The sequence below is a fragment of the Bos taurus genome, chromosome 15 (genome assembly GCF_002263795.3).
Source record: "Bos taurus isolate L1 Dominette 01449 registration number 42190680 breed Hereford chromosome 15, ARS-UCD2.0, whole genome shotgun sequence".
In the NCBI taxonomy this organism is placed as follows: Eukaryota; Metazoa; Chordata; class Mammalia; order Artiodactyla; family Bovidae; genus Bos; species Bos taurus.
Genome location: NC_037342.1, coordinates 63,142,039 through 63,162,438, shown reverse-complemented (window position 1 = coordinate 63,162,438; position 20,400 = coordinate 63,142,039). Strand labels below are relative to the sequence as shown.

At 43.1% G+C, this 20,400-nt stretch overlaps 1 protein-coding gene across 4 annotated transcripts in view; it reads left to right on the top strand.

Annotated features, from left to right (window-relative positions):
• WT1 (WT1 transcription factor) overlaps nucleotides 1-20,400 on the top strand; it is a 51,025-nt gene that overhangs the window by 6,178 nt on the left and 24,447 nt on the right. Inside the window, exons 2-5 of one of the 4 annotated variants that reach the window (XM_015474834.3) lie at nucleotides 123-245; nucleotides 671-773; nucleotides 10,550-10,627; nucleotides 11,665-11,715. In XM_015474834.3, coding sequence (XP_015330320.1) covers nucleotides 123-245; nucleotides 671-773; nucleotides 10,550-10,627; nucleotides 11,665-11,715 — 355 coding nt within the window. Of the gene's footprint in view, nucleotides 1-122; nucleotides 246-670; nucleotides 774-957; nucleotides 1,741-10,549; nucleotides 10,628-11,664; nucleotides 11,716-20,400 lie in introns of those variants that run through there. The other 3 variants (XM_059875155.1, XM_059875156.1, XM_059875157.1) reach the window with 3 other exon arrangements.

The window sequence follows — 20,400 nt, the reverse complement described above, 5'->3', positions numbered from 1 at the left end:
CTTCCCTGGGGGCTGATTGACTCGGGATCCGAATGCGGGGCTGGGTGCTCCTCGCCCGGTTTCTGGTTCACAGGGTCCCTGACTCCCCGGTGACGCTGTTTCTCTCTCGGCCTTGTCCGCAGGATACAGCACGGTGACCTTCGACGGGACGCCCAGCTACGGTCACACGCCCTCGCACCACGCGGCGCAGTTCCCCAACCACTCCTTCAAGCACGAGGACCCCATGGGCCAGCAGGGCTCTCTGGGTAAGCCGGGGTGGGGGTGGGGGCCTTCTCCCCTTCTTCCATGCCACCCCTGCCTCCCCAGGACTTTACAACTCACAGCAAATTGGGGAAGGGAGAAGAGGACAGCTAGAAGAATTTTAAAAATAGCCTAATCTCAAAAGAAAAGATTGTTTTCTCCCACTCCCTAGTATGTTAGCCCCATTCCGCCGACACTGCGAATGTCCAGAGGGTCTTTTTCCGTGTTCTGTGCGGTGACTGCTTAAAAAAGAAGGTAAAGGGAGAAGCTTAGCTCGCTGTGATCTGGACACCCGTCTCTCGGCACGGCCCCGGCATCCAGGCCCCCGTGCGCCCTGCACAGCCTGGGGGCCCAGCCCCCACCCCACCCCCCCGCGGCCCCGCACCCCCAGCCCTCCGCGCTCTCACCCGGCTCTCCTGGCTCTCTGCAGGGGAGCAGCAGTACTCCGTGCCGCCCCCAGTCTACGGCTGCCACACGCCCACCGACAGCTGCACAGGCAGCCAGGCCCTGCTGCTGAGGACGCCCTACAGCAGGTAGGAAGGCGCTCCGCACCGGGTCTGGGTCCCCGCGACCCCGGAGGGGGCGCTCGAGCTGGAGGGCGGTGTCCGCCGCCGGGCGGCCCCGCCTGCGAGTCCTGGAGGCCACGGGCGCCTCGAACCCACTGGGCTTCCTGAAGCAAATTAAAGCCCATCTCTTGGTTCCTATCTGAAAGACGTAGGTTTCCCGGTCTCCTGGTGGTCTTACTTTGAATATCAATGAGGGCGGTTACCGTTTGGAGCTGAAGAGCAGAACTTTGAGGATTTTATTTTTATTTTTTGGTAAGGGCTCTTTGCTAGGAGGACTTCAGCCTCCTCGGGATCAAGGATTAAACCCGGGGTCCACTCCCACCCAGTCAGCCAGTTTGTCTCCCTTTTCTAGCCCCCTCCTCGCGCGCTGGACACACTCGCCAGCCTTCTCTGGGACCATTTCCAGGGCGCGTACACTCGGGCCACCACCTTCTCCCCACCCCAGTCCCCCAGAGTCTCGGGTGCGGCAGCGCCCTGGGGGCGTCTTCCCCAGAGCCCCGCTGCCCCATACTGGATGCGGGATTGCAGGCGGGCGGCTGCGGTGCCTCCGCGCCCGCCCTTCTTCCTGATCCTGGGAGGCGGAAAACCAGCTTCTTCTCCCTCCAAGCTCTTTTCCTGCCCCTCGTGCCTCCTCTGCTTTTGCTCCACCCTCCACCTTCTCTTCCCCCAAATTTATTCTTCAACTTTGGGTGAACTTGGCCGGCATCCCGCGTCGCCGATAGGGTTGCCTAGTAACTACACCCGCCGGAGCCGGGAGGGAAGTGGCCGCTAGCGGCCTTTTGAGGCCGGGGATTGGGCGCGCATTACCTCATTTTCCACCCCTACCCCCGACCCGGTGCTGCGGGGATCCTGATACCGACTGCCCCAGACTCATCTCCATCTTCCCTCCCCTCTGGAAGACCCGGGGCTGACGTCAAGGGAAGGAGGTAGTGAGGTAATGAAGGAAGGAAAAGCGCCTGCCCTGGGAGATTGGTGGAAGGAATGGCCGCGCCTGGGGGCCCTCCAGTCCCACAGGTGGAGGAGGGGAAGGGGTCTTCGTTTCCGAGCTCGCAGCGGCTCATCCCAAACCCAACGCCCCGGAGTATGTAGGAAACCGAGCCTAGAACACTGGTCTGATTCTCCCATTCTGGGGAAGGACTGGGTCCAGCCCACCTACCTCTCTAGGCCTAGAGTACACAGACTTCGGAAACCTTTCCTTTTGACTGGGGAAATCCGGCATATCTAATCTGATCTTGGATTTAAGATCACGTTTTGTTATTTATTTTTTTCTTTTTTTACGCCCGACCTCCACTAGATTTTTTTTTTTTTTTAAGAGGGAGAGGGCAGGGGAAAAAAAAAAAAAAAAATCATGCAGTTTGCCCAGGTTCAGGAAGATTTCCTGGAGAAGGGCATGGCAACCCACTCCACTATTCCTGCCTGGAGAATCCCATGGACCTAGGAGTCTTGTGGGTTACAGTTCATCGGGTAGCAAAGAGTCAGGACACGACTGAGCTACTAACACTTGCCCAGGTAGAGATTGAATGATCACACCTTCTCACTCTCCTGTCTCCCTCCCTAGCTGGCAGAACCCAGTTCTGTTCTTGGTACAGCAGGCTCAGGGATCTGCTCCTGGCAGACATCTCTGCACTTGCCCTTGGTGGTTCAGCTCACTGGAATGGGTACAGAATCTGAAATCTCTTTGTAAAGCACCTCCCCAAGCAAAACTGAGATGGTGGGATCATTGCCATCTTTTTTAAGGAGCTGCTTCTGCCTGTTTCCAGATTGGCATTGCTCTTATTCTAGCCTTGGGGTGGGATGGGCTTTGGAATGGTTCCTGGTGGGATGACTTTGGCCCAGTCCTTCCTCCTTGGCTCCTGGTTGATGCCTCACCCCACGCAGAGAGGAAGACCTTGATGCTGGAATGGGTGCTGTTTAAATGGGCTGGGATACCTCCTTGGAGGTTGGGGACTTGGGGGGCTTTGGAGTCTGATTCAGTAGTGACACAGCTACACACGTTTCTTACTCCCCCCTCTTTCAAGCCTAAGTCCACCCTGTGGGTCTCTAAGAAGGGGCTGAACAGCCTAGAAAGGAGTCTGGGATAAAGTGATCACAACCTCTGGCTTAACAGCAGTTCTCCAAACTGAGTCCCTGTGGTGGATTTTGACTTGCGTCTGAATTTGTGGTTGCTATGAAAGTAGGAAAAGTCACTTGGATTGCATTTTATACATAAAAATTTCACATTTTCGAATCCATCTTCTAACTGGCTGCTGTATAAAGCACTTTTGTCAGGTTCATCTTTCAGAGTTATTTGCTTATTCCTTTCTTCTTTCTACATAATTGGAACTTCTTTGCTCACTTTTGTATGAATGTCATAAAAATACCATTTTCTCTTGTTATAGAAAAATTTCTAAGTAATAACATCTCCTGAAAAAAAAATTTGTGACCCCTGTAGGAAAACTTTGCTCCCTTGAAGTTGGTGCTGCCTGAGTCTTTGAAGCTCCATCCACCCTAAATTCACAACGTTTCTAATCACCTTTCAAAATCAGATACTTCTCCTGCAGTAATGATGGATGTACAGGTGTAGGGATGTTTTAGAATATGTGCATCCACATTACTGCTGTTGTGTCATTTCCTTCTTTCCTACTTCTAAAAAAGTTTGAAAGGTTATTTAAATGCTTTTGTGAACACAGTTTTTGAAAAACATAGGAAACACAACTAAACTTTAATCACTTAGATATTCAGTGGTTCTTCTACTGGTCCCTGGCTCTGTTCCCTTTTCTGTCTAAAATTGGGACCTCCTAGGAAAGGCTTGCTTGTATTTTTTGAATTTGTATTTTGTTTGCCTTGTTGCACTTGCTAAGGCAGCCTGCCAGGACTCTTTGTTCTGCCCTTCCAAAGCTCCTTCTGTCTCCCCAGTCTTGGATTTAGCCTGGGGTTAGTGTATTTGGTATATACACTGACATTAAATAAGCACCACACAATGTGAATTTGCTATGAGAAAATTCTCAAAATTCTCTATTTGGAGAGAACGGTAAAGTGACTCCTCTCTTTCAGGTAACAGATCTGAGGATGTACAGCTATATACAGATGGGATGAGTAGTGTATAAAAAATGACCCCAGTCTACTTTTGGAAAGTGTTAAGAGATCATTTTCTCCATCCTTCTCTGCCCCCCTCATCCCTCATATTGAGGGTGGGCAGAGCTTATTCTGAAGGTCACTAAGGATTCTGGAGCCAGATTTCAGCCCTTCTGGAGCCCAGAGATCATGCAAGCCCCGATTACATAATCGCTAGGCTTTATTGCATATTTTATGCTGTGGCATACTGTGCTACAGCTTCATTCAACTGACTCATTTACTTCTTCTGATTACCTTTGAGGTCGATACTCCCATCCCCACTCTGCTAAAGAAGAGATAGATTCAGAGACTCAAAGTAACTTGCCCAAGTTACCTAGCAGTGAGAATCAGAACTAGGATTTGATTCTCAGTCTCTCTTGTCTTTAAAGCCCACAGGGATTCCAGGTCACTCACTGTCCTCCACCTGAAACATTCCCCTTGTATAGCACCTTTGCTAATAATTGATAAAAGCAAATGCTTATATAAGCTTACTACCTCCCGAAACCATTCTAAGCACTTAATCTTACATTTAATCTGTAATTAAATGTAAGACTTACATTTAATCTGAAACTTTTTGAGAGTTTCAGTAGGTTATCACCCCCATTTTGCAGGGGGGTAAACTGAGGCCTTTGGAGGTGAATTTGCTTGGTGAGACGCAGTATGGGACAGAACAGGTGTGAGGCTCTGCATCCATCCTCTCTCCTGGCACCCGGCTGCCTGTCCTGATGCTTAAGGGCGCTTTCCTTTCCAAAGGTGCTGTCTGCCCTAGGTCTTGCTCGAGGAAGGTCTTTATTCCTCACATCTGTGAAAGAAACCCCATTATCCTTTGGTTTTACCCATAGTTTGCAATCAGAATCGCTCTGTGGATCAGAGGCAGTATTTTCATCAGTCAGTATTGTAAGAGCTAACTTGAGCTTTCACTCCAAAAAGTCTTTAACTTACCAAGCCTCCGTCTTTCAAACTCCCGACTCCTCCAGCTTTGCCTTTACCAGTAGTGAGAACTACTGAAGTTCAGTCCAGGCACCTAAAGAAACACGCTGAGGGCAGAGACCTTTCTCTTCATCCATCCAGACCCAGGGGGAGCAACAGCTTCCAGGGCCACCCTGATTTGTGCTTGCCCAGAACAAGGTCTCAGGGAAGGTGGGACCTTCATGCTCCTATGAGGGGAAGAAATAGTGAAGTCCAACTGCACTAAGCACAGTTTTCTCCTGATGTTGACCTATAACAGGCAGCTAGCAGGGCTTTCCCTACTCACTTCCCTTGAATCCTCTTCCACAAGTCCCCTCTCTCGGCTGCTTGCTGAGCCCCTTAAAGCCAGCAGTCCTTGACCATGCCCATTTCATGGGTTGATTCTCACAGCTACTTTGAAAAGGAGTTCTGGGCCTGAAAAATATTCCCACACGCACTAATCTTTTTAGACATTATAGTTTCCTTTTCATTTTGTTCTTTTACTAGGTTTGTGTATACATTTTTAGTAACTGTGCTACCAATTTAAATGAGAATGCTTATTTCCTTTGGCCCCTTGTCAGGTAAAACTTCAAATGCAGAAGCAATAGTTGCTGATTTGAATACTTTTGATTGAATGGTGATGATTCACCAGTGATGAAGTTGACAGTGGAGTCTATTACCATGCAGATTGTCTTTCATGTGAGAGAAGCTTCTAGCAGCTTATAGAGCTTCTGGGGAATCCAGTCAGTGGGAAGTACATGATCTGCCATTTAGGTTGGCCTTCAATGTAGAATTAAATCAGAGAAGAGCGCTCACCTGAAGAAATAAAATCATAATTAATAATGTCTCTTTTTACATGTACGTCTAAAAATACTTGATATGCTGTACAAGCTTCACTTAAGACAATACTTGTTTCCCATATAGGTAGACATGAAGGCAGAAAGTCTGAAGTGGTTTCCAGGGTGGTGGGCAGTGTTATCAAAGAAAGGTTTGACTTGAACTTGTCTCCAGGGAGCGGGAAAAACCTAGTTTCAAATATTCCTGCAACTTTTGTGCTGATCAAGTGTTTATGAATAGAAGTTAAAGTCCCGGTGGGTTTTTCTTTGGTTCACTGGTGAGCTAGAGAGAAATGACAATACCAAGAGATTGACTGTAAAATGATTATTCACCATAGCCTGCTGGGCAGAAATTATTGAACAGGCCGCCTCCATGGCGCCTCAGAGGGAAGAACGCAGGAAAAGGTCTGCGTGGAAATTTATCTGCAGCCTCTGTGCATGGGCCTTGGTTATCAGGTAGAAGTTTGGGGCAAAGCTATTACAGAAAACTCTGGGAACATGAATTCTGAGCACAGATGCCACTTACATGTGCCTTTTTCTTATTGGGAATTTTTTTTTTTCACCCCGGGAAACACTTTTCTTCCACCAAGATGCTGGTTTGCCAGCTGATAACCATCTGGCAGGGGGCTTCCTTGGTGGCTCAGTGGTAAAGAACCCGCCTGCAGTGCAGGAGACGTGAGTTTGATCCCTGGATCAGGAAGATACCCTGGAAAAGGAAATGACAACCCACTGCAGTACTCTTGCCTGGGAAATCCCATGGACAGAGGAATCCGGTGGGCTACAGCCCGAGGGGTCACAAAGAGTCAGACACGACTCAGTGACTAAACAACAACCGCCGTCTGGCAGAGGCAACTCCGGTCGTAATCAGTCTTCAGCAGCCCTATTCCAGTGGCAAAAAGAATGTTTCTACCTCATTCTTCTGAATATACTTAAACACACTTAAAGATGAAAATGTACTTGAATTACACATACATTTGAAGAGTGAGGGAGTTCTGGTCCAGATAATAGCAGAGAGCTTTTCTCTTCCTTTCTCTTTGTGCAGAGGTCGAGAACTCAGTAATCCTGGAGTCCAGGCCAAAACAAACTCTATATGATCTACTACTGATTTCCTTTTAAGTTCCCCTTTTTGCTAGGACTGACTTCCTTTTATTTTACTCCAACTTGCATTAATCCCAGTTATAGAAGTTTCTTTCCTCTCTCCCTTGCTTCCAACTTCAAACATTTCTTACATAGGAAACCAGTAACTTTTTTTTTTTTAATTTCAAGATCTACTTGAAAGAAAATATAAAAGACACCATGACCATATATTTTGGAATATATTTTGGCAGCCGGCAATTTCAGCGTTCCTTTCCGAGCAGACAGAGTTAGATGGGGAGCTGAAATGCCTACGTGACCACTGTGGTCGCTGTGAGCCAAACCACCTGCTTATCTGATCTCCTCTGGGAACGAGGTGGTCGACACCTCCAGTGGTTATTTAGTAATTAGATGCTTTGTTTGCCAGGGGTCATATATTCCTTAACTGGTGCTGCCTCTTTCTGTGGGTTTTCATGATGAGAGCTGGGTGTTGACCGATCGCCTGAAGAGATCAGAGCTTGGGCCTGGTATTTTTAGCTCAGATTCACATTTTGTCCTCTCCCAGCAGCAGCTATTGTCATTACTGTCATTGACTTCCAGTTGGAAGATGGTGCCAACCAAGCTGACTGACTGAGCCACTGAGGAGCCCCAGCCAGCAGAAGGCAGGATGTGGTTAAAATTGTGCTCTGATTCTATGGCCAGCCTCAGGAAATCTATTTGTTTTTTTTTTTTTTGGTTTTGGCTTGGGAATTTTCTGAAAGCCCTTCTCCTTGGGACCCTTTCCACCTTCTGTCCTCTTAAGAGGATTTGCAGGCTGAACTGTCAGGACTACTGAAATCCAGCAGTGGGGTCCTCCTGGGACCTTGGCACACTATCCCCTTCACCTCCAGACTCCTGTCTGCACTATTATCGTATTGTTTCTACTGCTGTTTAAATAGCAGTGAGAGAACAAGGCTCAGAGCTCAAATAATGCCAAGAAGCCATTAAAGGGGCAGGGCAGAGTAGAGGTGGGGGCATCAGGCAGGTCAGCACTAGGCAAGTCTCTGAGCCTCTGTCCTCCTCTGATAAATGACGACCATAAGGCAGTCACAGTTATGCCTGCCTCACAGAGTTGTTGTGATGAATATCGGTGATGTGTGAGTGGACTGTACAAAATCTGATGGATTAGAAAAAGTGAAATATGTTATCTGTGTAGTCTTGAAAGAGTTATTGTCAGAGCTTCACAACATCCCTGTAAAGTTAGACTGATTGAGATTAAAATTCCCATTTAACAGATGAGAAAACTGAGGTGCAGAGACTTGAACTGATTTGCTCAAGGTCCTAAAACCTTCAGAGGAACCCTGTTCAATAGAAACATAATGTAAGTCATCTACTTAATTTGAAGTTTACCAGTAGCCACATTTAAAAAATTAGAAACAGAAAATTTAAAAATATTCTATTTAACCCCAAAAGCCCAACTCTTATTTCAGCCTGTGGCACTCTCCATATTTCAGGTTCTAAACAGCCATATATAAGGCATAGATTCTGTATTTAAGAAGGTTTGCTTTCTGGGGGCCAAGAAAATGTACTTAAAAACTTATTTTCTCTTTAGGAATCTGTTGGACTTATTTTTTAAGTCTGTGAGAAAATTCCAGAATCATAAAGTTAGATATTTGGGACTCATTGACCCATATGTGTAAACTCCTGTCACCCATCTTGCTTCTCAGACCTCTTGAAAATTACAGTGTTGTTAGTCTTATGCAAGGATGAAATAATTTCAGAAAGATCCCAATCCCAGTAGGACCTAGGAAAATTGTCATCCGGGGCTGAGTGATTTAAGTTGGTGAACAATTTTTAAAAAATCAGTGACAAAAACAGAGAGCTGCCTGGGGAATACAATACCGGTTGGCTGAGATTAATGGCAAGATTAATAAATGGATTGCTTGATGAAAAGGCACAGGAGAACAAAAACCAGTAGAGATTGTGGAGGAGGCCGCTTATTAATGAACTGTCAGCCCAAAGAAAGTTCAAGAAACTCCTGTGTTAAATGCAGCAGGCTGGCACTTCTAATAAAAATTGGGGTCCTTCAGGAATTAATTACACTGGCCTTACAGCAAGAATTCGTGGAATTGCGAAATGTAGTGGCACAGACCAGCACCGGCCGCTGCTGCGAACAGAGAAGCTGCTGGAGAAACTAATCTTTTTTTTTTTCATTGATATGTAGTATATTGTAGTAGCATAATAGCCAGTTGGACATGGGGATGAATGATGGGGTCCAGATAGGCACTGACTAATGAAACTGCACATACTTGGAGTTTGAAGTCACTTCACATTTCATATGTAAAATTCCCTCCTGGAATCTGACTTCCTCCTTATTCTGTGTGCCCGCCACTAAGGAGTTCCAAATAATTTTCAGAGTCATTCTATGAGAGGCAGATGGACTCTACCATGATTTATCAAGCGATGTTGAGAGAGAGCACAGGGTTCATTTATTCCAAGGGATACATGCTGTTACTTCCCTCACCCCTCCACAGGTTCCCTGTTTGGCTGGCCTGACAAAACCTTCTCTTAATTAAACTTGGTGTTGCCTCTGCCCGCTGGATGAAGCAGCCCAAAGGAATGCGGTGACAAGGTGGAGATTGTCCAGAATTTGCGATCTGGTATCACACACATTAGATACTGAAAGTTTCTTACCTTCTTTCCCTTCTGCCATGAAGGTGGAATGGAAATGGTCTGTAATGTGTTTAGACCAAAGGTTCCCAGACAAAACCATTCATCTCTTGGGCCTCAAATTTCATAATTAACCATTTTACTTCAGGACTAAATGTATCCCTAATAGAACTTGGCTATGTAGGAGATTTCTGGTGATCGGTTGGTATGTTAATTTTCTAGGAAGGAGATAAATATGAAATTAATGAATTAGTAAAAATAAAAGCATGTAATAAAGATGTTGAGTTATACCATGCAGGATACTTTTGAGAAGAGTGTTATTTTAGGAAATAAATACGCTTTTCTATAATGCATTTAGAGAAGTGTTTTAAGACGTATGCAATAAACATGGTTTTAAAAGTTGTATGTGAAAAAAAGAGAATAAGTTTTGGTTGGTTTATATGGTGATACAGTTTTCCTTTGGGATCTTAATGTAAATGATCAGCCATTGTTTTCCCTTATATAATAAAGGTCTGGGTTGGGGCCTTTGAAAAAAAACTCCGTTTGACTTATACCATGACCATAAAATTTATAGAGAATGATTCCTTGAGTTGTATCTAGAGTTTATCATCCTCTTCCTTCTGCTTGTCACATCCTTGAGTATTAGACCATCCATCACCCATCACTCTTTGACTTTTCAGGCCCTCATAATCCACATGATACTTATCCTTTTGATTAAAACAAGTTAATGGCCTTTTCACGAATAATTAATCTGCTGTCTTTCTACTTTCAGCTCCAGGCTTTTAACTTTAATGTTGAGCTATCCAGCCTGTGTTGCCTTTCAAAGTTTCACTCCCTTTAGCCTCTTCCCTTCAGAGGTTTAATACCTCTTTAGAAACTTCAGTGTTTGCTCTACTAAGGTTTTTTAAAGGCTTCCAAATTGTTCTCACATCCTTTCTTGCTGTGTGTGAAGTGAATGACATGGAGATCAGTGGGATGAAATGAAAATCATTTTAGACTCATGTATTCTGTCCATTCTGGAAAATATGGAGGCTTTCACTGTAAAGAAAAGTTAAAAGTCTATTGCTTTTTGGAAAAAAAAAAATTGCACATATATATATGTTGTATACTATGAATTTCTAACTCTGGACGTTTTTCTGACAGTGACAATTTATACCAGATGACCTCCCAACTTGAATGCATGACCTGGAATCAGATGAACTTAGGAGCCACATTGAAGGGGTAAGTTCTCTACTCTGTTTCCCGTCAACAGTAACTTACACCTGTTTGAACCATTTTCAAGGTCCTTATTCCATGGGAAGACAGCACAGTTGTAGAATAGGCGTGGCTCTCTACAGAATTAGGATGCTTGCCTCCTTCTCCCAGTTGGTCAGTTTTGTTCAGTATTAAATTTTTAGGAATATGGTTAGGGGATGTTTTTGTCTAGAATGTGTGGGTTGAGAATACTGGGAAAACTCCATATGGCCTTTCCTTATTGAATGTTTTAGAGTTCCTCAAAGTTGTGTCCATTCAACCTTGTTTAATATTTATGTTTGGCTTGTGATATCACCGAGGTTAATCATTACATCATCTTCCCGAGAAATGCTTTGAGTTGACAAAGTCCAAGATCTAAGCTTGTATCTGAAGGTGATTTGGACCATCCAAAGTCAGATGTGGTCACACCTTGTTGCCTCAGGAGGCTTTTATCACATTTGATACACAACCAGAATACAGAGAACACAGCAGTCAAACATAGGTAGCGGCAACGCTTTGCACCTGGAAATGAAAAAATCAAGGTGGGACTTAACAGTGAAAGAAGTCACTTTCAGTTTTGAATCTGAGTGGATAGGCCGTCAGATACGACAGTCACGAAGCCCCTGTTGTGTAACAGGTACTCATCTGGGTCCCCTCATCCTGTCTTCCCAATGGCATTATCATGCCTCCTAGGCACTGTTATCCTGTTTTTCAAAGAAGTTCATCAAGCTCAGAGATTTAAGTAATTTCCCAAGCTCACATCATACCATGTGTGCAATAGAGCTGAGATCCAAGTCCACTTCTGATTCCAAAGCAAAGGCTCTTTCCAGTATCCCTGTGGGGCCTTCTACTCCCCACCCCCACCATCAGCCCGTGTGGGATCAGGGTCACAGTTCAGCACTCTTGACTAGACAGCTGGCACCTCGTCTCCGTGTATTTAGTGGCTTCTCATTGGATTGTGGGATCTGGGCTTGCTAGAGCCATGCATGCTCCAGTCCCCATTCCCACCTCTTCTTCTTTTCTAGAGTTGCTGCTGGGAGCTCCAGCTCAGTGAAATGGACAGAAGGGCAGAGCAAGTGAGTGGACAATGCGATGCTGGCAAAGCAAACCATGTAGGCCTTGTTGACTGGCAGCTGGGGTGATGTAGGAGTTAGGACTGACGGCGGGAAATCAGGGCAGCTGCTGGTGCACAGGGATGGGAAGAAGTGATCCATTTTTTTTTCCCTCTCTCTCTCTCTGCCTCTTATTTACTGTAGATATGTATGTGGGTAAAAATGGAGGTGGTGACATTTCTCATCAGCATACCCCTGGAAAACAACTTAAGAAATGATGCCTTAGGAACCCTGCTCATTTCCTGGCAAATGTTTCAAAAAAAATATTTAATTTGTGGTATTACACATATTCTTGTTACATCGGTCAAATCTTTCAGCCATACTTAACTTGCCTTTTCTCTATTTACCTTTAAATCTCTCAGGGAGAACTTAATTTTTACCCCAAATCTATGGTCAGACTTTTCTGCAAAGACTTTTTAGAATTCCTAAACATCTGTGTTTTCCAGAGTCTTACAGCCTGCACCCTGGGACATTTTTGTAACTGTTTCTTTTGATTTTGTTTTCTCTGCTTAAACACCAGAACCAGCCTCCCTCTTCTGGCCCTTCTTTCTTTTGTTGGTTCTGTGCTGTTTTTTGGATCATCCTTTGGTGATCAGCAAAGTTGTTTTTCATCTTCTAAAACTATTAAAGCCTTCTTTCCACACTCCAATTTTTCAACTATTTTAACCAAATCTCCACTTCCTTTCTCTAGATCTGAAGTATAAAAGTCTGCTGTTTATTGGGAATTTTTCTCTCCCCACTTCCATCCAAGGGTTGATGACAATTTCAGCATTGTATCTTTCCACCTACTTGCAACTTATGTTATCTTTCCTGGTCCCAGCCTTTCTTTCTGAATCCCTTACTTTTCTTCTCCTCCTCTCAGAATTCAGTAACTCTCCCCAAACTACATGCCAAGAATAGATAGAACATGATTGCGAAGTGAGGAGTATGTTTCAGTTTTTTTAATTTCTTCATGATGGAATATAGGCTTGGTTTGTTTACTTAATTACAAGAATTATGTATAAGGAATCTTGGCATATATTTTAATCTGGGTCTTTCCATTGGTGAGATAATCTTGGTATCTTTTAAAATCTTCAGGCACATGGTATTAGTCACTTGCTAGAGAGTCAGAAGCTATAAGGATGAAGTTCAAAGTGAGAATAAATTTGTTTTGTTCAATCCTGTATAAGAAACAAAAGCTAGAAGAGTTTTCATTGATCTGGTGTTTACATTTTGGAAAAGGATTCTTGAAATCAAGTGACTCCAATAGATAGTCTTATAAGAGTACTGTAACTCTTTGGAGAACAAAAAGTTACAATTGTCTGGTTTATCTTCTCTCACATTGGGTTTTTGATCTCTTTGGCACATACTGTAAGTCAGCTAAATGTTTGCTTCTGTGTGGGAATTGAATATTTATCTAAAGATGGGTGTGAACCTTATTGGGCCAGATATGAAGGGCTTTATGTACTTCTCTTTTGTTTTCACGACAATCCTGTAGTCACACACATCTTTCAGATGAGGGCTTGAGAGGTTATGCTACCTAACCAAGTTCACTTAGCGAGTGAGTGTCAGAGCCATGTTGGAACCCACTTCTGTCTGACTGCAGGATCTGGGCTCTAGCTTAGAGTTTCTTAAACTTTTTAGACTGTGACCACAGTTTAAAATACCTTTACACTGAGACTGAATGTACACAACACACACATACACACACATTTTCACAAAACAATACTACATGCTTTACTTACTGATGTTTTCTACTTTATTGCACATCATCTTAAAAAATGCTGGTTGTGATTTTACAACTCACTAATGTATCATGACCCACAATTTGCCTCTCTTTTAGCTCTGAAAATAGCAACTCCTTAGCTCTTTCCTTCAAGCCCATGAACAGCTGAGAACTGGATACAATCGAAACTAATATCCCAGTAGAAAGTGGTTTTCCCCAGGGGGTACATAATCTGAGTAGGTGTCTTTATTCTCTGTACCAAATTTGTTTCCCTTTGTCATGGTATGAAAAGGCTGTTCATGGAAAATTTGGGAAAAGATACTCTGCAAAGAAAGACAAAGAGAACTAACTGTATTTTTGCATTAATCCATAACTAGTGTCTGGACACTATCTGAAATCAGTGGTGTGAAAAGTCAAGGTGACAGCGTAGATCGGTAACAGGGAAACTGGACGTCTGAGTCATGTTTTGGGGGAAAAAAAGATATAATTTCTAAATCGCTCATAAAAAAGAAGCATTATCACATTTTTATTAAAAGATTGTGTACCTGAGACTAATACCCACTAAATATTTGTTCACATCTTCTTTCTTTGAAAATCATACTTTTTTAAAAAGAATAAGCTTGTTTCCTTGTGTCCTAAGCAAGTCCACAGAGACATCTTTCATCAGATGTTGGGAAGCAGTGTTATACTGGGTGGGGATAGAATTTTAGGGATAGCAAGGGCAAGATAAGAAGAAAACATGAAACATGGGCGAGGAGGGGCTTCCCGATCGCTCAGCCAGTAAAAAATCTGCCTGCAGTGTGGGAGACACAGGAGATGTGAGTTGGAGCCCTGGGTTGGGAAGATTCCCCTGGAGGAGGAAATAGCAACCACTCCAGTATTCTTGCCTGAAAAATCCTATGGACAGAGGAGCCTGGCACGCTACAGTTGATGAGGTCGCAAAGAATCGGACACGACTGAACAACTAAGCACCCACACAAGGGGGAGGAAAGAATCTTGCCACTGATTTACTCCTCTCTCTCCTTCTCCCTTTACTCACGTTCATCTCTGCACGCCCGTAAGGATCAGAGCTGCTTTCATGACGTCAAGTGGGAGAATGTTGTATTTCAGTTTAAGTCAAAGAGAAGATACCTTATGAAGCTACTTTGCTCACTCTGACCGCTTTCCTTACCTACAAACAATGAGATTAAATTTTCTAAGTGGGTCATTGGGAGAAAAAATGGCAGGGAACTCTTTCTCAGCGCTAGTCCACTTTTCTGAACAATTCTGTGTGTGGCACCTTGCAATGTTGTCTGCTTTGTATTTCTTTCGAAGCATTTTTTGTGCGTTCATAATGCCTGCTGATTTCCTAACGCTGCTCCCAAGCCCAGCTCCTCTGTCAGCCTCTGTTTTGTCTCTTCTGAAGAAAATATCCTGCAAAATGGAGAAACACATCAACCTTGACCGTGGTCCAAGTTGTTAAAACAAGGAAGAAGTTATTCTCTGGGGACTTGGGTAGGGGGAGTGGGAAATTGAAGACAATAGCAATGTGAAAGGAGTGCTGAGCAAAATGAATGTCCCCTTGGCTGGTCCAAGAAGTTCAGACTGTTGGGAACACACAGTATTTGACCTGTGGATGCTTGAAAGGAAAAATGAAAGATCTCAGGATGAGTGATGTATGGTGAAAACAAAGCTGCGTGTTTGGGTAGGGCCAAGGCTGTCGAATCTGGAGAAAATCCCCACTAGACATGGTCTCATCCCTGAGAACCTGTGCCAGAAGAGATAGCTGTCTCCTCTGGCTGGGAGTTCCAACACATAGCCCAGCACCTTCCCTCTCCAGCCCGTGAACAGAAGGTATCCGTCCAAGAGATTTACTTCTCGAAAATGGATAGCTTGCTTTTCAGGGGCTCCTGGAGCTTGTGATGCAAACACAAAGGTGGAGAGAAGCGGCTCTAGGAATATCAGCATTCCTGAGGGCACTCCTCCACCTCCACTCCCAGGATAAAGCTGTTAATTTCTTCTTTTATATGGTTACACTTATACATTTCAACTGTGCTGGACTTGGCTAGAGTCCGTTAGCTGGACTTCCCAGAACAAAGCAGGGGACTCTCTTGGGTTTGCAGGATAGAGATGAGGACTGATTTAGTCCCGTCTCTCCTGTTCCTTTTAGCGTGGACTGGTGCAGTGGTTTCTTTGTCTTCACTTCACTTCCCTGCTGCTTCTTTCCCGCCTCTAGCTTTTCATCTTTTCCCCCTTTTCTCTTGGGGCATATATTCAATTCATGTATAAATTTATAGAACAGAAAATCCAATTTTATAGGAAAGGAGATTAACACTTCCTGCAGCAGCCCCGATGAAACTACTGTTAATATCATGTTGCATACCCTTCAGACCTTTTCCCATTTGTGTCCTTTTCTTTTTTATAACAAATGATTGGCTTCGACTTAGATCTGATTCAGCAAAGGTAGTTCTGTAGGCCATTGCAGAGTTCTGTGTTTTGACCTTCATGAGAGTGCTTTTGAAAATATTCTCAACCTCTTAAAAATACTTGGCTTTAAAAAGCATTTGGGGCTTTATAGACTTAGCGCCTCCATACTGTGTTTCTAACTATTCTGTTTTAAAGCAGGGAATGAGTTTTATCTTGTAAACAGAAGGATAAATAACAGATCTGTTCAGGTCAGGAGAAGAAAGAAACTGAGCGGGAATCATACAAAAGGAAGGTGGTGATGAAGGGGGTCCAGCTGGGAATGAGGAGCATGGTGGACTCGGTGCAGGAAGGGGTTAATGAGGGTCCCAGTCTGTTGATAAAGGTGTGTGTTGGAGTTTCACAAGGTATATAAGGTGAATGGTGGATCTCTTTCATGACCTCAAGGAGTCTTTTGGACCTCTCATGTCTATGGTTCCATCATGGGCCTTTTTGAGACCCTCTGCTTTACCATTTATTATTCTCCCTGTCATCAACCCCCATCCCCCATTATAATCTCTAACTAGAAAAACATCAGTATAGAAGCTGCACTCATGAAATGTCATCCAAATAAATACACCTCTGGAATGAGGGGCTGCTGCCTATGTTAGTAGGGTTTTTTCCTATTGAAAGTGAACACGTTCATTTATTCTAGTTTTATTTCTAACTCTTCACTTTAAAAGCAAAGCTACAGATGTAGTGTTTTTAAGGCTAAGATAGTAACTTTATCAAAATGAAAACAGCTTTTCCCCCCTTTATTATAAAAGTAACACAGGCTTATTATATAATGAAAAAAATCAGACAGTACCAAAACATTATAAAGGAAAAAAGAAAAGTCATGTGTTATCTCACCACACAGAGATAACTAGTTTTTAAACATATTAGGGTATATTTGTATCTGCAGAGAAAAAAATTCTGGAAACATTTACTGAACTATTAACTGTAGTTGCCTCTAAAAAGATTAGAGGGAAAGGGCAGAAGCCTGATAGAGATGAGTTTAAGAGATCCCTGGCGGCTCAGCAGGTGAAGAATCCCCTGCAATGCTGGAGATGTGACTTTGATCCCTGGGTTGAGAAGAGCCCCTGGAGAAGGAAATGGCAATGTTCTCCAGTAATCTTGCCTGGGAAATTCCATGGACAGAGGAGCCTGGTGAACTACTGCCCATGGGGTCGCAAAGAGGTGAACAAGCCTGAGCATGCGTGCACTAGAACTAGGAGGAGACATGCTGGAGACATTGTATTAAAACAACACACTTCCCTGGAGTTTTGCAGCAAAAGGAAGCAAAGAAGTGGGGTTCTAGCTCAGTAGGGAGAGAGGGTCAGGAAAAGTTGGGTTTTTAAAAATTGTTTTATTTATATTTAGATGGAAGCACTTGCCTGTTTGCTATTGAGACATGATCAGGAAAGGTGAAATTAATGATGGGAGGGGATAGAATTGCTAGAACAGGGTCCTTGAAAGAGAAGAGGCTTCATGGGCACCTAGGAGCTGAGATAGTTCATCTAGTGGTAATATTGGTTACCAAGAGCTCTTTGTTTCTAAGGATATTAACCCTTTGCTTGTCATATATACGGCAAATATTTCCTCTGTTTTGTATTACATTTTAACATTATTAATGTTTTTCTGTTAAAATTTTTATTGTCATAGTAAAAATGATCAGCTTATGTTTCATAGTTTCAACTTTTGGCTTTTATATTATGCCTAGGAAGATTTTTCCAATTCCAAGTTGTTGTTTTTTTTTTAATTTACTTTCTATCTTTTGGTATATTTTTTTGATTGACTTCTTAACATTTAATTTATTCTGAACTTACTTGACAACTGGATTCCACCTTAATTTATTTCTAAATTTATTTCTAACTAGTCCTATCCCCAAACTGCTTTGAATAATCCATCCTTATTACCTTTATCAATTCTTGTCTCATTCTATGTATGTCAGATGTCCCTATTTTGAATTTCCTCCTTTTCAAGATTTTTTAATCTTGAAAAGATTCATGATCTTAATGCTTCTGGCTTCAAACATTTGTTTGAGAACGAGTGTGATTCCTTTTAACGTATTACAAGGTTTTTCTTCTGTTTCTTCACCTTGAAATACTTTATGTTACTAATGTCAGCTGAAAAAGTGAAAGTTGCTCAGTCGTGTCCAGCTCTTTGTGACCCCATGGACTACACAGTCCATGGAATTCTCCAGGCCAGAATACTAGAGTGGGTAGCCTTTCCCTTCTCCAAGGGATCTTCCCAACTCAGGGATCAAAGCCAAGTCTCCCACATTGCAGGTGGATTCTTTACCAGCTGAGCCACCAGGGAAGCTCAAGAATAATGGAGTGGGTAGCCTATCCCTTCTCCAGGTGAATCTTACTGACCCAGGAATCAGACCAGGGTCTCCTGCGTTGCAGATGGATTCTTTACCATCTGAGCTACCAGGGAAGCCCTAATGTCAGCTGTAATGTGGTGCCTTTGAAAGAGATAATTATGTACACTGGCCTTCACATGTACCAATCTCCATTTCAACTGGAGAAGCAGGAAAGGGCTTAGTCTTAACACCCCTGAGCTTGATTCTGAGGTTTTAGAGAGGATTTTTTTTTTTTGGTAATTGAGAGTACTTGAATAAAAATTTTCAGATTTAATTTAAGAGTGTATGAGCAAGCTGGGTGGGAGCCTTTGAGAACTCAGGCTGAAAAAGATCCTGCTAATTTTCCCCACATAGAATTTGTCTATCATGTGAATTTGGGACGCCTGTTCTTAGGGTGAAGCTAGGAGCAGTCTCTGGCCATAGAGCCAAAGCACTGAGAATATAGAACCCAGTGAGTTAGATGAAATTGGGACTCTGATGAACTAGCACTTCAATACCAGACACATGTAAGGGGAGACCCAGCTCTTTCTTTTATGGTCTGGTGAGGTTGTCTGTGAGAACATGAGTTCCTGTGTTTGTATGTGTTGAAGTAGGAAGCATGCCTAAAAATATTCTTCCCAGCAGTAGCAGTCAGTAAGTAGAGTGGGATTTCTTTTGAAGGGGAGCTGTATTCTCCCCAAACTGTTGTGGGAAACTAGATTTTAAATTGCTTTTAGCTCTGCTCTGAGTGTAAAAGAGAGAAAAGGCAGTTGGAGGAGGTTTGTATACCATTTCAAATGGTGAGGAAAGCTTGATGGTTCATAATGGCTGATTTATACAAACGTTGTTATCAGGCTATTAACCACTCAGCCTATATTCCCTATTAAATCGTGGCCAACGACTAGACTGTATGAAAGTGAAAACATGAACTGTGACTGTAATGAAGCTCTTGAAACAGGAATCCAAACAAGTTTCAGTAGTAATAGCTAACATGGTTGGAACAAGTGGTCATTCTCCAGAAGGTAATACTTTGAAGAACCTTTCTCAGTACTCACTTATAGGTATCGTGTTTTGGTATGTTTGTTGAAAAATAAATCCGGTTACTTTTAGATAACTGTTATATATTAGCAGGGCTTTTTCTATAGCAAGTGGCACAACTTCAGTTGTAACTGGCCTAGGTCAAAGAGGGAATTTAAATTTAGCGGCTTACTGTATTTTAAATCCCCGCGTATGGATTCAGGAGCTGAGACAGTGTCTTTAGGACACTTTCATTGTCCTTTGCCTCTGCTCTCCTTTGTGTTGGCTCTCTTCTCAGACAGGCTCTCTTTGTTGTGACAAAAATAGCTGTTTTTGGTACCTACAGTTTCATAAGAAGACTGCCTCCCTTTTGGTCTTTCTCCACCAAAGGACCCAGGGAAGGCTCTGATTGGCCAGGATTGTGTAGCTAGAGAATACGGTGATCTGATTGGCCAAGTCCTAGGCATGTACTCACTCCTGGAGCCTGAGGGTGGATTCGAGAGGGGTGGCTCCCTGAATGGAGAAGAGGTCTATTTTTCCAGAGGAAGGTGGGCAAAAAGATAAAGGGACACTCGAGGGATTTGAAAAGTCAGGCTTAGTGAAAGCGGAGTGGGTCCTCTTCCCCTCCAGATATGATGTGGAGCGGGATGCTGCAGGGATGTACAAGACCTGGATAGAAAATAAGGATGGAGTCGGGATGGGGAGCCTTCTTTCTAATGCTCATGAAAAAATGTTCATTAAAAAGCATAATAGTAAGAATTATTAGTATAGTATAATTTTTAATGGAAAATGATATACAAATATTTTAATTACACATAAAAAATAATAGGTCTTTTTCTTGAGGTCTGAACTGAAATGAAACACCTGAAGGCAGGAAGAAAATAAATTTTTCAAGTAAAAATATGGCTGATTGTTTTTTGCAGACTACTGAGGAAATCTGATACTCGTAAATTATCAGTTACTTATTTTTTTTTTAAACTCAGTCAAGTTTAACTTGATTGTTTCATTTTTATATTCTGCTTTCTATGTTGGATTAGTTAAAGAAACTGCATCTTTCAGTCTTTGTTTTCAGTATGCTTGTTCCAGCTATAGGGAAATTATATTTTCATTCAGTAAAGCTTTAAACCCAAGCATTCTGTTGTGACCACGAAGGCTTCCC